Below are 17,695 nucleotides of genomic sequence, written 5' to 3' on the forward strand. Positions count from 1 at the left end.
CTACTTCTCTAACGATTAAAACCATTAGTACATAAACATGAGATTTACTGTTAAACTAAAATATTTGTTTCATGATGCGTGATATAACAACAACAAAAACCAAGTTGACCAGTTAGTAATCAAAATCGAGGAAACAGCAGGAATAAATCTTAAGTTCTGCAACTTTAACTAAGTTATAAGGGAGATTGAAAACATGGGCAGGGTAAAGCAATAGGAAGAAATTAAACATATATCAAGTACTAGCAGATACATTTGATGAATTAATTAACAAAGTTAAATTGATACCTCATCATAGTTGTCCTGCTCACACAATGCTTTAGTAGGAAGAACTTTAACATTAATTATGTATTAGCCAGTACATCTAAATTAACAAATGAAAGTTGAAAACACTTATCATAGTCATAATCACAAATTGTTCATGGCCATCTCAACCGGCATATAATTGTCTTGACAACAAGATTGCATGGTCCAGTTTGTGTTGCAGCTTAGCAAGATCAAGGCGTGTCAAGTCCTCCACCTATTCAACAATTTCTAATACTCAGAACGTTGCATGCAGTTGTACATGTAACTGTCCAAACTCTAATCATTACAAAAATAATTAATATACACTATTAGCCAGTGTTAGATTTGTTCCATTGACATAACTTGATCTAATAAACTTGAAACTAATAATGACATACGTACACCAATCATCAATGGGTAGTACAAAGAGAAGTTAGGGTTATTATTAAGATACTCTACTTCTTTTCCATCTCACTTCCACCCATACACCACAAAAATGAAGCATAATTTGATAATTTTTTTTAGGAAGCTGATATATAATGAATTGTATACTAACAAATAATTTTGACAATATATGAAATTGACATGTATTATTTGTGTATCATATTATTAGCTTAAACTTATCATGTTTATATTAATGGTTTAATCTCTATTAGACAGAAGTCTATATCAAAGTCTATATCAATGAGAGCATGCCAAATGAAAGCCTTTAGAAAATGTCCTTTTTTTTTCAGTGGACATACCCTAAAGTATTAGCAGAAACAAAATTAAGTAGCTTAATTAGGTAGGTACCTCAGACTTAATAGTATGAAATATCCTCCCATTAGCATTGGTCGAAACACAGCTAACAACAACACATCCTTCTTGAAGCAATATTTCCATTAACTCTGATAAAGGAGAATTTCTCTCTGCGAATCCACTACATATGGAAATTTCCACGCCCCCTGGAATGTGATTGATGTTGACGCACTTCACTACTGCACCTGAATGATCTGGTTCAATTTCAGTATCAACTAAACTTGAATTAACCTTCTGTTTAAGCCTATCTCTCTTGACTTGGAGATCATTAATCTTTTGCTTTAAAATTTGAATATAATTTACAGCTTCGCCTATGTGATCTGATGCCGAACGCTTTCCCTGTAAACCCCACATGAAGATGAAAACATCTAAACCAAAACCCACTTTTTCTTATGCAAATCTATAAATAATCCTCAGAAGCCACCAATTAACAAAGAAGCGAGCATAAACTAAAAAAACTGTTACGACTTACGAGAACTGTAATACATATCATGAGTTGGTAATAAAAGGAAAATATGGAAGTTAATTAAAGACCTTGATGAGTTCTAAAGGGAGTGAAGATCGAAGAGATGCACATAGAACAGACATGTGTGTCCTCCTTTGTTTTTCAACTTCCCTGCGAATGATCTTCTTCTCATCATTGTTCGTAGTGGCTAATATTATATGCTGATTCTCTTCGGCCATTTTGTGACCAGGATCACTCCCCTCAAGTACGAAACCAGATCTTGTTCAATAATATATTCTCTTGTGATCGAGTACAAGATATTAATTTGAAAGAGGGAATCCTTGGATATATAGAAAGGAAATACATTGAACGATGACTACGATTAGGAAACTCATTCATCTTCAAGTTCCATATACATCTTTCCTTTTCTTTATTATTATTATTTTTTAAATAGGACTTCTGTGCTTATTTTTTGTTTTTTTTTTTGGTGTCTTATATCTGTGCTTGCTTATTACTATAAAAAAGAATTTAGGTAATTAATGCATATAATTTTTTTTTGATTAAATTAATGCATATAATTGATATCACTTTTGTCTTTTTATATAGTAAACAAAATTAAATATATCTCTTTGGTCTATGCATCTTTTGATGTGTTGAACGTAATCAGGATGGTACCTTTTGATCGAGACCATATGAAAAAGGCTACTTGAAATAGTAAGTATATAAAAAAAAAACGAGTTAATTGTAATTATGGTACCCCAAGCTAGATTATTTAAGTTTTTTTCTTTCAATATTTTTGGGTAAATTATTTTTAAAAATTAAATAAATTCATACCTTTTATCATATTTTTTTTCTTCTCAAACCCTAAAATTTATATTTTCTATCAAAACATTTATGAATTTCTGTTAGCTTTAAGATATGAAATATTGTTAAATGTTTAAGAGCAAGAAAATCAGTGAAAACTAAATATGAAAGGTTTTCTAATATGCGAGACATGATTAAGATTTAAAGAGGGGGCCATGTTGAGATTTTTATCTTAGATAAATTTAATATTTTGGTTAGTGATTTAAACAGGAGAAATTTAATTTATTCAATTTTAAAAATTTAATAAAAAATGATAATTTAAAATTTGAATTAAAAGAAAATCAGTAGAGGGAACCGTATTTTCTTAGTTTTATAGAGAGGCGTATTTAATTGAAAGTTTTTTAAAAAAATACATAATTAAGCTGGAGGATGTTGATGCTTGTATATATTGCCACCATTAATGGCACATATTTACAGGACTTAGGGTAAATAAGGTTCTTTTACATCAACAATTAATAGGACAAAATATATTGTGTTCTTTTTGTAACTGGCAAAAGTTAGTCTACCTCACAAATATAAATCAATGATGATAATAATAATTACGCACAAAAATTTTGAGATGTAATTATGATACGATAATAGTTAAAATCACTTATATAGATTTTGTATAGTTTGTTGTCTCAAGAAATACTAGTGCTTTTTTTTTTTTTTTTTTGTCTATCTAGACAAACGCTGTTCGGATACTATACGTTTAACATCTAACTAATATATACAAACAGTAAAAATTTACTCCTGAACTTTTAATGCAACTGCATTCTCAAAGATTTAAAATCAAAATTTCTTATCTAAGTTAGAACAAATCCTATTAACTAATTAGCGATAAAATCTTTAACTAATCTATTGCAAATTAGCTTAGACTTATAGAGGGATTCATTTGTCGCGAATTCGTCGTTTTTTAGGATTGGAATAGTGAGAGAATTTTTTCTTTGCTAATTTCCCTTGCTTATAAGTATCAATTTTCTTGTACTGAAACTATGTGCTTGATATGTTATCTATATTTATTCATTTATTATTAATTATAAATTTTAAAACTATATTACAAGATTCAGAATAATTAATGATACGAAATTAAAATATAGTAGTACGTACCATCTTTTAAAGTGAGATGCATATTATTAAAAAAAAAAAAAAAGTACACGAGTAGAATTGATAAAACTTGAGAAAAACTATATAATTAAGCCTTCTAAATCATGAAATGTGGATTAAAAACAAAACTACTCCTTTATAGTGAATTTGTTCAGTTTAGATGTGTTGCGGGTTGCATCAATTGTCCCGTGACGGAGGCTAGGTGAGCCAAGTCACTGTCGAATCATGACGCTTGGGCTGCTGCGCCCTGACTATCAGTTATAGCTTTTGGCCTAGTGGTAAGCGCTCGATTCAACAATTGGTATCAAAGTTCCGCAAGGGGCCTGATCCAGGGTGAGTGAGGAGAGCATCTAGATCTAGAGTGCAACGCTGATACCGTGAGTGTAAAGCCATGACTACCTCAGAGAAATTTGTTCAACCAGCCATTCCAAGGTTTGATGGACACTATGATTTCTGGTCCATGACTATGGAAAATTTCCTACGCAGCAAAGAACTATGGCAGCTCGTGGAAGACGGAATACCAACGCTTGGTGCAACACCCACTGAGGCGCAGAGGAGGAGTGTAGCTGAGGCACAACTAAAGGATCTAAAGGTGAAGAATTTCTTGTTTCAAGCTATTGATCGAGAAATTCTTGAAACAATGTTAGACAAAAGCACGTCACAGGCAATCTGGAGATCCATGCAACAAAAATATCAAGGATCAATGAGGGTCAAACGTGCTCAACTCCAAGCTCTTCGACGTGAGTTTGAATTACTGGCGATGAAGGATGGAGAGAAGGTTGACAGCTACCTAGGGCGCACACTCAGTGTTGTTAACAAAATGAAATCTAATGGTGAAGTAATGGATTCCAGCACGGTGGTTAGCAAGATACTCAGATCTTTAACCACAAAATTCAACTATGTAGTATGTTCTATCGAGGAGTCCAATGACTTGAACACTCTGAGTCTTGATGAACTTCATGGCAGCCTGCTCGTTCATGAACAACGAATGCAAAGTTCTCAACCAGAGGAACAAGTCCTGAAAGTTACGCATGATGATAGAGAAGGAGCAGGTCGTGGTCGTGGCCGCGGAAACCGTGGGCGCGGGAGAGGCCGTGGAAGACAGCCTTTCAACAAGGCACTCATTGAATGTTTTCAATGCCATAAGCTAGGACATTTTCAATATGAATGCCCTGGAGTTGAGAAACGAGCCCATTACACAACGTTTGAAGAGGCAACCGAAGTCGAGGATGAAATTTTGTTGGTAGCATATGAAGAAGTGACACATGTTGTTCAGATGGAGGATTGGTTTCTGGATTCTGGTTGTAGTAATCATATGACAGGAAATAAGCTTTGGTTTACAGAAATACATGAAGAAGGACTCCATAAAACTGTCAAGCTTGGTAATGATACTACACTAGAGGTAGCTGCTAAAGGAAACATTCGGGTTCAGATCAATAATATTGCTCACGTTATTTCAGATGTTTATTACGTTCCAGAACTCAAGACCAATCTCTTAAGTCTGGGACAACTTCAAGAGAAAGGGCTTACCATTCTGATCCAACATGGTGCATGCAAAATATTTCATCCAGATAGAGGATTGATTATTCACACTACTATGCGAGGGGACCGAATGTTCTATTTGTCAGCCTCAATGTTTCCTCAACATTCTCGGTGTTTCCAAGTGGAAGATATCTCAGAAAAGGAAATGCAATTGTGGCATAGACGATTTGGCCATCTCAATTTCAGAGGACTCAATACACTCGCACAGGAGCAAATGGTGATCGGGCTACCCTCACTGAAAATTTCCACAGTTGTATGCACTACATGTCTTGTTGGTAAACAACACCGTGATACCATACCAAAGTTAAGTTCTTGGCGCGCATCAACTAAATTACAGTTAGTTCATGCTAATGTATGTGGTCCCATATCACCTGCTTCGAACAGTGGCAAAAGGTACATACTGAGCTTTGTTGATGATTATTCTCGTAAAACGTGGGTTTATTTTTTGCATGAAAAATCTGAAACCTTCAATACATTCAAGAGCTTCAAAGCATGTGTTGAAAAGGAAGTTGGAACTCATATTGTTTGTTTGAGAACTGACAGAGGAGGGGAATTCACATCCAAGGAGTTTTCAAATTTCTGCACTCATCAAGGTATTTCCAGACAGCTGACAGCTGCTTACACCCCTCAACAGAACGGAGTTGCAGAGCGCAAGAATCGCACCATCATGAATGCAGTACGAGCTGTGCTTCATGAAAAGCAAGTTTCGAAGTCCTTTTGGCCTGAGGTAGTGAGATGGTGTGTTCATATTCAAAATCGAAGTCCTACTACTGCAATAGATCATGGAACTCTAGAAGAGGTATGGAGTGGGATAAAACCTCGTGTTGATTACTTCCGGACATTTGGTTGTGTTGCACACGTTCATATTCCAGATCAAAGAAGAAGCAAATTAGATGACAAGAGTCACACATGTGTTCTCTTGGGCGTGAGTGATGAAGCGAAAGCTTACAAACTCTTTGATCCCATTTCAAAGAAGGTAATTGTAAGCAGGGATGTGGTATTTGAAGAAGATAAAGGCTGGAATTGGCACAAGGGTACAACTGAGAGTACACCTCTTGCTCTTGATATGGAGGGCCAAGACGAAGAAGGGAGTGACGATGTTGATTCTACACCTCAACTTGTTGCAACTAGAGGTAGCAATAATAATTCAGAACCGCCTGAACCAGTTTCTAATTCTGAATCTATTGTTCCTCCAGTTGAAGGGAGGGCAACAAGGACTCAGAGACAACCCTTGTGGATGACAGATTATGAAACCAATTTGTTTGCAGAAGAGGAGAGCTTGCTAGCTATGTTGACGACCAATTCTGAGGATCCTCAAACCTTTGAGGAAGCTAGTACAAGTCAGAAATGGAAGGAGGCCATGGACACTGAGATGAAAGCAATTGAAAGAAACAACACATGGGATTTAGTTGACCCACCTGAAGGCGTGTTACCCATAGGTGTGAAATGGGTTTTCAAAACAAAGCTCAATGAAAGAGGACAAGTTGAAAAATATAAAGCCCGATTAGTGGCAAAAGGGTATGCTCAGAAATTTGGGATCAACTACACAGAAGTCTTTGCTCTCGTTGCTAGACTTGATACAGTGAGAGTGTTGTTAGCTGTGGCTGCTCAGAATGCATGGGAAGTGTTTCAGCTTGATGTTAAAAGTGCTTTCTTGCATGGTGAAATTCAAGAAGAAATTTATGTTCACCAACCTGCTGGTTTTATCAAAAAAGGCAAAGAAGGACAAGTATACAAGCTGAGGAAGGCTCTATACGGGCTCAAGCAGGCCCCACGAGCCTGGTATAGTAGAATTGAAGCATATTTTGCCAAAGAAAGGTTTGCACGTTGCTCCAGTGAACATACCTTGTTCACGAAACACATTAGAGGTAATATTTTAATAGTTAGCTTGTACGTGGATGATCTAATCTTCACTGGAAATATCAGAGCCAAGGTCATGAGTTTGATACCAGCGGGGCAATTGCTGAGGGGGAGATTGTTGCGGGTTGCATCAATTGTCCCGTGGCGGAGGCTAGGTGGGCCAAGTCACTGTCGAATCATGGCGCTTGGGCTGCTGCGCCCTGACTATTCAGTTATAGCTTTTGGCCTAATGGTAAGCGCTCGATCTAACAAGATGCACTTACAACTATTAATTAAAAAAATTGTGAAAAATCAATAAATAATATATTCTGAAATTAATTTTAAAAAAAAATTTAACCATTTATTTTCTAATTTATTAATGTTTGTTTTAATCCCATCTTATTTATATTTAAGGGTAGGTTCAAATTACAGGCGGGAGGAGAGGTATAAGGAATTGAAAATAGGCAAGTGCATTGTGGGAGATCGAACTTACACACTCACAATTCATATCTCGCAAATTAAAATCAACTATGAGCTAATTTGAGAGATACGTAGGTTCACTGGAATGCGCATCCCTTACTTTGGTGAGGACAAATCCATAAAATAAATAAATAAATAAATAAAGGGAGGATTATGATAACCAATAAGAAAAGTTTTTAATAAAAAAATCATGGTGGAATAAGTAATATAAACATAAGTGATACTGTACCAATAAAAAACTGACCTAATAGTGATATTGTCCCAACCAATGGAGGTTATGTGGAAATTGGATGGACCAGCATGTTTGTCGGCAGGCAGTGTTCGAGCTCTGCGTTTATATATATCATCGAACATTAAAAGTGAGGAAAAGGTAAACCAACCAAGAACGGCATCCTTAAAGAGAAATATTATATACATATAATATAGAAAAGTTAATTTTATGGTTGTCGAGATATTCCAAAGACATAGTTTAATGGTTGGATCTATGTAGAAATGATTCAAGTGAAGTGGATTTGACAGGCCAAGTTATTTATTCATTACTACCGGTACATCTCTGATTAGGTATATAGTGTGCGGGGAAATATTTCAAAAGTATATTTAAGACTCTGTATCGTATGCACCAAAACTTACACAATAATGACTTATAATTGTATTATTCTTCAAATTCCTCGTGTGAAGACATATAGAAAACTTATGTCTGCTTCGCTTTTGAAACGTGCATATCCAATAGAAATTAATTATAATACAAGGTTTGGATTTGTTACTCTACATTTTTTCGTCTGCAACCTTAATTCCCTCAAATATTTAAATATACAATGACAAGTTAATTAGATAAAGAAAATGGATCAAGCGGAAGAAGTAATTAATCAAACTTAGTCAAGTACAGTCCATATTATGATTGTGTCTTGTTCCTTTAAATGCGCATGGATCTTGCTAGCCTTGTTCTTAATTAGAATGCGAAGTGCTTGAATTGTGAGATTTCTAATAATTAATGTTCGTCGCTCTGCATTTAATAAAAAATAAAATAAATTAAAATAATACATAAGAGCCGTTATAAAACGTGAAAAACAGTTATTTGGAGGCAGTCAAAGAAAAAGGTATTTTCAAATAAAATGAGCAAAAGACACAAAGCCCAGTAAACAAAAAGCAAAAACATTTGTGATCCTAAAGTTTAAATGGATAAAATAGTCCTAATAAAAATGAAAACTAAAATCAGTTAATAAAGAACCTATTTGCTTTGTATAATGGTATTGATATGACTGCATATTCTTTATATATATATATATATATATATATATATATATATATTATAGTAAGATTGAGATATTTTTGTGTATTTACTTATTTTTCATAAAAAAAATAATTTTTAGGAGAGAACAATTGTGTAATTTATAATTATTTAATAAAAAAATTTATTTGAAAAACAAAATAATCTCATTAAAAATGAAGAACAAAAGCAGTCAAGGAGAAATATATCCTCTTATATATATATATATACTTATATATGAGGAGAAATCTATTTATTTTAAGAGTAAGTCTAGACTTATTCTATTTAATAACTCATGTTTTATATCAAATTTTAACAATCTAACGGTTAAATTAAAAGTTACTAATGTATAGATCGAATCTATAAATTTTTTTAAAAATTTGAAAATTATTTAATATTTCATTTTATTAATTCAAATTGTTAGATAAGCAAAAAATTATTTTATATGTTGATTTGAATCAATAGAATGGAATATCAAATAATCTTAAATATTTACAAACTTGATCTATACATTAAAAAAATTTAATTTAACGGTTAGATCGTTAAAATATAATATAAAATATGAGTTATTGAGTAAAGTAAGTTTAAGTAAATTTACTCTTAAACTAAACTTTCATGTCTTCTTTGTCTTCCTATGTATATGCAACAACTTGCACGCAACATTATCATACTTCAATTCATGTGATTTTTAACCCCTTTTTTTTTTTTGAGTTCGATTAATGATGATATATCAATAATATAAAATAGTTTTATATTATCATTTAATTACAATTTATCATAAATGATAAATTGTTAATTTTTACAATAATTATTTTAAAAGTCAAATAAATAAGTTTTTAATTGACTAATTATATAAAATCTTTTACATTGACAATGGATGACTATAAAGTCCTTTTTCTTATAGGTGGGTGATTAGTTATATGAAGTAAATTACTAAAGGTACACCTCATTTCGATTGTGAATCGGAGAGAAAGAAAGAGATAAAAAAAAATAGGTAAGGGTGAGAAGAAATAAAGAATATGTATAAATATTGATAATTGTTAAATATTTTAATATTTTTTACTCAATTTAAGAAATTATCAAACATATTTTATATTTTAGAGTCTTATTTTTATCAAAAACATATATAAAAAATAATTTTGTTTATTCTTTAAGTTTTAGGTTTTTTTTAATGTTTTTGTTGTTGTCTTAGACAAAAAAAAAAGGAAGAAGATAAGCCGGTTAAAGACCTAAAGCAAGAAAACTAAGCTTATCAATTCTTGCTTAAACAAGTCATTTTTGTCGCTTGAGTGAGGCAAAGTCAAAAGTGGTTGTGAAGTATCGGGATCTTTTGCTCATAGCAAGAATAAAATATTATTTACAGTGACCTTATGCTCACTCAAGTGAATCTCGCGATCGCTCAGGGTTAAAATAATTTAGTTAGTTATTAATTAACTTGATAAATAATTGCTGAAATGAAATAATAATTAGAAAAGATATGTGTGAGGGAGGTTAGTAAAATAAATCCCTAACATTTTTATTGTAAACAATTATCTTTTCAATATGTTTTCTTATTATTCTATCCCTAAATAAGTTCTTTACCTTTATTGTATTTTTAAAACAAATCTTCCTTTTTATTTTTCTTAATTAGCATATTAAATTAGATTAATTAATCTTAACATAAGTCTATATACATTCAATACTTGAAATTTTTATCTATTTTATTGCTTACTAGAATGTATACTCATCAAAATTCTAAGTGACATAATAATTAGTTACTGAATGTGATAGCACAATAATTAAATTTCGTGAAAGGAATCAGTCTCTTATAAAGTGGAGAATCGTGCAAGGTTTAAATCCTCGCGCTTTTATCTCAAAACATATCACCTCTAAATGAGAATATATATGTGGGGGCAAAAAAAAGTGATGTACGTGATAAATAAAAAATAAAATAAAAAATTATATATAAAACATGTGTCTATATATGTAATAACCCTTATAGGAAAGAGGATAATTAAGCGAGCTTTCTTGCTTCCTTTTCAATATTCTTGGTCTATAGCAAAGGAAAGTATATTGGATATGGTTGTTAGGGTTTGAGAGTGACTCGTAACTTGTAAACTCCCCCAAATTAACCCTTCAAGCAATTGCTAGCCGGACGAATTTTCTATTCTCAGTTTAGATCTTTTTGTTGTTGAAGAAATCAAAGTGGACTTCAGGGATTATTGTCATATGCATGGATTTCTTTAACTTCAGCAGACAACTCGTTTTATGGGGGTGACAAATGCTATTTTTCTAAGCAAATTAAAATACTTTTTTGCATCTTCTTAATTTTCCGTACACTACATCTTTCTGTTGCAACTTGGCAAGATGCCAGGATTTGTGGTACTGTACTATTGCAATAACATTCCAAATGCATGTTCAACGGCTCATATTAATCTCCAAACATTAAAAACTCAGGAAGACGAAATCCAGCAAGCTAATTAGTGTAGTTATTATATTTTGCACAATTTTCCTTTCTAGTGGAAATTCAAATCATCTCTGTCATGATAAATTGTGTCTCACTTCTTATTCTTCCTATAAAAATTCATCACATCAATTAAGGGTAACAAGTTTTTGTTAGAAAAATAAAAAGTGAGACTTAATTTGTGATACAAGTGATTTAAATCCCTTATGTCACAAACGTATCGGCCTTTACTATAATTTTGGATTCAAATTAAATGGACCTACCGAACTCTCAAACTTGTAGGTTATTTTAATTGTGTTGAGGCCATACCGTCCTACTCTTATCTAGTTAAATGATTCACTACCCCTTTTCTTTTTATTTTATTTTTTCTTATTTGTCAAACAATCGCAAACATAACATAATTCGGTTTTTGAAAATCTGATCAATTTAAGAAAAAGCATATCTATTAATGTCAACTTAATTACATGCAATTAAATGAACATACATATTAATAATATCAATTAGAACACCGAAGTATTATATATATAAAAAGAAATACAATTTAAAGTCAAAATTTGTGATTTCTATACAATAAAGAAGAGATTAAGGGTTAATTTTACTATTTAACATATATTTCACACTTAAAGTCAGACTATTCATTTTTCCTTACCTTAGTAAACACTAGTTGCAAGGCATAGATCCCCATAGTGATCTCCAATGCATAGTTTTAAAAACCGGACCGGTCATCGAACCGGTTAAGGTACTGGGTCAGTGGGTCAAAGGTTGAACCGGTGGGTCACTGGTTGAACCGCATGACTCGATTTTTATTTATTTTTATTAAAAAATATTCATATTAAATATATTTTATACTTATAAATTTTAATAAATTCATATCTTATTTTAAATTTTAATTTTTCTATATTATTTAAAATTATTTTTATTTTTATTTTGTAAAAAAATACATAAAAAAATTACATGTTAAACAGTATATTAATACAAATTAAAAATATAAACAATATGTACATATATAATATGCTTGCAATTAATATCACAAAATAATATATGTAATATTTACATAGATATTGCATTATTAAATATATAATTTAAAATTAATAATATACTATAAAAGTTATTTAAGTTGTATATATTGCAAACAAATATATTAGAACAAGTAGTCATTGTTATATTTAATAAGACTCCTTGCTTTTTCATTAAGAGATTCAATTTTCATTATTATTTTTGTGATTTATAGTCCCTTAAAAAAATTTTAAAAAAAATATTTAAAAAGAGTGGTTGAACCGGTTTGACCCACCGGTTCACCGGTTGAACCGGAAAATTGACCGGTTCAATCCGGTTTGAAACGGGTCGACTGCATAACCGATCCAACTTCAGATTCGGACCGGCTGGACCACCGGTTCCCGGTCCAACCGGTCCGACCGGCCGGGTCGGTCCGGGTTTTAAAACACTGCTCCAATGATCTTTAGTTCTCCTAATTTTTTAGAGCACGAAATGTAAAACAAGAGGAATAAGAAGCTTGAAATGAAACAAAAAAAAAAAAAACAAATTGACGTAACCTCTCTTAACTCCTTAACCCACACTTAACCCTCAGTAAGTCACACTTCCCTTCCTTCAATTATTTAAATAAAACATATATTTAATTAAAATCATGTATTTCATATAAATAAAGTGCATTAATAAAAAATCAATTCAATTATTTATTAAAACTATTATCATTTATATGTAGCAAGAATCTTGGGATGTTACAACTCGTCTCCCTTTTTGCAATTTCATCCCTAAAATCACTTGAAGTGAACAAGTAAGGATAGGACTCCCGCATTTGACTCTCTAGCTCCCAAGTGACACTCTCATTAGTATTCCCTCTCCAAATGACCTTAATCAGACATTGATACCACTGAATATGATACCATCTATATATGCCATGTATAACAAATAACATAATAGTAGAAATAATTTAACAAAAAATTGAGTTCATGCATAACTAACCAACTGAATAACATTAAGTCTATAAGAAAATATCACATAACTAATTTATCACTACTCCAATAAGAACATATAATGAAAAATGACCACAAAATATATAAGTCCAACATCATGTTCAAAAAATAATTGAACAATAGAAAAATCAAATTTTAATTATGTTTCGATGTCACATCCTATCATAACATCATCCAACATAAGGTTTAAGCTTCGTCATCGACCTCATCAATGTCATAATGACCCTCACCTACAATAAGTATAAAAACACCACAAAAAAAGAGTGAAAAACATTTCACTCTAACTCACAGTGTAGAACATAGCCAGATAGTGAAATACACAATAGCACGTGTAACAACAATATATATATATATATATATATATATATATATATATAAGGAGAGATCTGTTTATTTCAAGAGTAAGTTTAGTCATTCAATGACTCATGTTCTACATTAAATTTCACTGATGTAACTGTTAAATTAAAAAAAAATAAAAAATTAATGCATATATAAAGTCTATAAATTTTTAAAACTATTTGTTACTTCATTTCATTAATTCAAATCAACGTATAAAATATTTTTATGATTATCTGTCAATTTGAATTAGTGAAACAGTGTATCAAATAGTTTTTGAATTTTTAAAAAAATTGGAAGACTTGATTTATACATTAAGAACTTTTAATTCAATGATTGAATTGTTGAAATTTAATGTAGAACATGAGTTATTGAGTAGAGTAAGTTTAAGTAAACTTACTCTTAAAATATGTGAAACTCTCCTTCCTCTCTATGTATATATATATATATATATATATATATATATATATATATATATATATATATATATATATATATATATATATATATATATATATATATCAAGATAGCACATCAAGATCAATTACGATTTACTACATGATTACACATTAACATAATGTAATGGACACGAACAGTAATGTGCATATACATGTGGCACTAGTAAAAATCATATCGCGTTGTCTTGTTTTAAAAGGCATACAAGAGTAGTCTAGGAAAACATATCAGACCACACTCATCGCATTCTATAATAAGAAGAGATACACTAATAACTCGTTGAAATAGATGTGTCACACAAATTCCACCTCACACATACAGTTAGGCAAAACTGGGAATCCAAACCCAACTATTCCCAAAGCCATAAATTTTCAAGTTTTTATACTAAAAAATCTTTTTTGAGAGCATATTTCATATCATATCCATAAAAATATTTATACATATGATAAATGTCACACAAAACTTAATATAATATAAGTTATTATACTGTACATTCACAAGAAGATCTACACATCGATTTCCCAAGTTATTAATACTATTTAACATTTTCAAATGCATCCTTAAAATAATATGATAAACATTATCCAAAACCAAAAGCATAAGACTACTGGTTTCACCACTGGCCTTTTTTGAGTCATTTTATTTAATCCCGTGGGATATTGTTTGTTTGGTGGGTGAACATTCAAAGACAGCTCACTCCTTTGGTGTAAAGACAATATTAATTCTTTATCCATGTATTTGTTCGTTGTTTTAGAATGTCAATGGTATATAGGCTGGTAAGGAGGACACAGTAGATATGTTTGTTAGGAATTGATATCTTTGAGGGGCCATATTTAGATACAAGCTAGGATTCCGTTTTCTGTGTCACCTTAGTCTAATGTCGGAGAGGAACCTTCATCGCTGTCGCTGGACAATTGGAACTTATAAGGCAATTAAAATCCTTTTCAAAAGCACCAATGTTAATTATTAACTCTTTTCGATTAAGACAACTCTTACAAGTTAAAGAAGAAAGAGAATAGAAATTAAATTCTTTTAAAGATTAAAATTTGTTTTTAATCTTTATAATTTAAAATAGATATTTTTAATTTTTATATTTATTTTTTCAATCTTATTTAGTCTTTATAGTTTAAGATACATTTTTTAAATTTTTTTATTTATAATTTATAATTTTTTAATTTTAAAGGTATGAATTCAGCTTTATATATTTTATGTCAGTTTTTTTTACAAAAATTATTTTAAATTAAATCTTTTAATACTTTATCTCTTTTATGCTCTTACTTGCGATACGTATTATTAAAATATTTTTTTTTATCTTCGTAAAATTAAAAATCACTACCACATCACCGTAAAATAGATAATAATACAAAAAAAATTAACAATAAAAACTAAAAAAATAAATTGCAACTACTAAAAAAATTATTTTAAATTATAAAAACTTAAAAAAATAAAAAATATAAAAATATAAAAATTAAAAAAATATATTTTAAACTATATAAATTAAATATAATTAAAAAATAAGTATAAGAACTTAAAATATCTATTTTAAATTATAAGATTTAAACTTATTTATACCGTATTTTTATGCATAATATTTCATATTTATCTTTTTTCCATTTTCAATAAAAACGTATAAATGATCAACATGGGAAAAAAGCGGTACAGAAACAAAAGTCTTTCAACGTATAGATGATTAATTAAGTTAATTTTTGTGTTGTAGCTGATTCCACGTCGCTGTGAAGTATCAGATTCACTTGAAGCTGCCACATCATTTAGTAGCAATATATAATAATGGTTGGAAAAAGAGTTTAGATGCTTTATATGATATTTTCTTTGGCCACAATTATGGGATATGGCATTAGAATAATGATTACTAGTGGCTATAATGGTGTTTACGACTCCAGAACTTGGCGGTGCGCGCTTTGATCACATCTTCAGGTCAAAAGTTGTGGCTCTTCAGATTAAAATAACCAAATAATTGAACATTACCGCTTAAAATATTTTATCTGCAATTCACTCCTCCTTAGGTAAAGTTGTAACTTTGAAATGAACGACACACATGTTATAAAAGATAAAGAGTGCCAACCGAGTTGAGGTCACGTGCTCTATTTTGCCAAATATATAATTCTTCTCTTGCAGTTGCAGCGTTAACCCATGAAGTCGTTCAATTCACAAACGACTCACTGATACAATGATTGGAAAGTAATAAATTACGAAAGGAGAGCTAAAATTAATGATTTTAAAATTAAATCAGTAATTTAACTAACAAACTTATTACTTCTGTATGTGTTTTGTACGTTATTGAAATGTAGGATCGGTGGCAATATGTTGGGATTCTATGTCTATCGGAAGTTTACAAGAAATATTACATTAGTCATTTATTAAAAATAAAAAATGAAAAATATACTTGTTAGAATTTGTTGCGAATCAGTTTTGCATTCTTGCTTATAATAATATGGTATATATAACCATTGTTTTGTTATAGTAAAGAGGAGAAAATTATTAAAAAATATATATATATTAATTGTACACGCATTCTTAAAATAATGGATTTGAGCTTAACTCAATCGTACAAAACCGGCTTGTAAGGTGAGGGTTGCTCTCCACTGACAGGACTTGAATTTCTTTTTTTTTTTTCTCAATATACCCCCCTCATGCCCATGGTGCATGTAATGGTGGGTGACCTATTTTTAAGAATCTAGGATAGTTCTGATATCATCTTAAAATAGTGGATTTAAGCTTAATTCAACCCTATAAAATCGACTTGTAAAGTGAGGGTTGCTCTCCACTTATATATTCTTTAATTACCTTATCTCTAGTCAATGCAGGACTTGAGTTTTTTCCAATACACATATATAACACATCTACTTATAAACTACTTGTGAATTAAGCATATATATATATAATACCATATCCTACGTATTAGTGAAATGGCCTGTTATTTCTCTTTCTCTCTTTTACAGTTTTACTATTCTTAAAAATATGGAGGGAGTTTACAATAGTCCTGTATTTGTCAAAAAAAAAAAAAATATATATATATATATATATTTTTTTTTTATTTATTTATTTTTTTTTTTGATTAGGAAGGGGAAGAGCCATTCCTCCTTATATATATATATATATAAGGAGGGATCCTTTTACAATAACTCATATTTTACATCAAATTTCAATGATTCAACCGTTGAATTTAAAGTTCTTAATACATAGATTAAATCTGCAAATTTTTTAAAAATTTAAAAAGCATTTGATACTTCCTTTCATTAATTCAAATCAATGTATAAAATGATTTTATAATTATCCATCAATTTGAATTAATGAAATGAAGTATCAAATGATTTTCAAATTCTTAAATTTTTTTGAATATTTGATCATGCATTAAAAACTTTAAATTCAGCGGTTGAATCGTTGAAATTTAATGTAGAACATGAATTATTGAAGAGAGTAAGTCTAGGTAGACTTATTATTAGAGTAAACGGATCCCTTCTCATATATATATATATATATATATATATATATATATATATATATGTGTGTGTGTGTGTGTGTGTGTGTGTGTGTGACAGAGAGAGAGAGAAAAGAGATTAAATGATTCTAAAAATAATTTTTGGTATAATTACTTCATCCTATAATTTGATATATGTTAAATTTTAACTATTCAACCGTTAAAGTAAAAAAAATTTAATGCATACATAAAATTTACAAAATCTTAAAATAACGTTTTAGTGTGTGATCTATTAAATTATTAATAATTATTTTGATGATTATAACGAATAAGAACTAATTACCCATTGACAGACGCACGTTGAAGCTTGTGGGGGCAGTTGCCCCCACTAACTTTTCAGTTTTGATTTTTAATAATATATATA

At 30.4% G+C, this 17,695-nt stretch overlaps 1 protein-coding gene across 2 annotated transcripts; it reads right to left on the reverse strand.

Moving 5' to 3' along the window:
* Positions 1–213: 213 nt before the first annotated feature.
* On the reverse strand, positions 214–1,911 carry LOC109790384 (transcription factor bHLH118). 2 transcript variants are annotated; one of them, XM_020349530.3, is made up of 3 exons: positions 1,615–1,911; positions 1,075–1,419; positions 214–517 (listed from the first exon to the last, which is right to left on the reverse strand). In XM_020349530.3, the coding sequence occupies exons 1-3, from the start codon at positions 1,762–1,764 to the stop codon at positions 428–430; spliced, it is 585 nt and encodes a 194-aa protein (XP_020205119.2). In that variant the 5' UTR covers positions 1,765–1,911; the 3' UTR covers positions 214–427. The 2 variants fall into 2 exon arrangements, with proteins under 2 accessions (XP_020205119.2, XP_082916233.1); XM_083060107.1 differs by lacking the exon at positions 1,615–1,911 and adding an exon at positions 1,553–1,588.
* Between the last annotated feature and the right edge of the window lie 15,784 nt (positions 1,912–17,695).

This window comes from Cajanus cajan, chromosome 7, assembly GCF_000230855.2.
Source record: "Cajanus cajan strain Asha chromosome 7, NIPB_CcT2T_4, whole genome shotgun sequence".
In the NCBI taxonomy this organism is placed as follows: domain Eukaryota; kingdom Viridiplantae; phylum Streptophyta; class Magnoliopsida; order Fabales; family Fabaceae; genus Cajanus; species Cajanus cajan.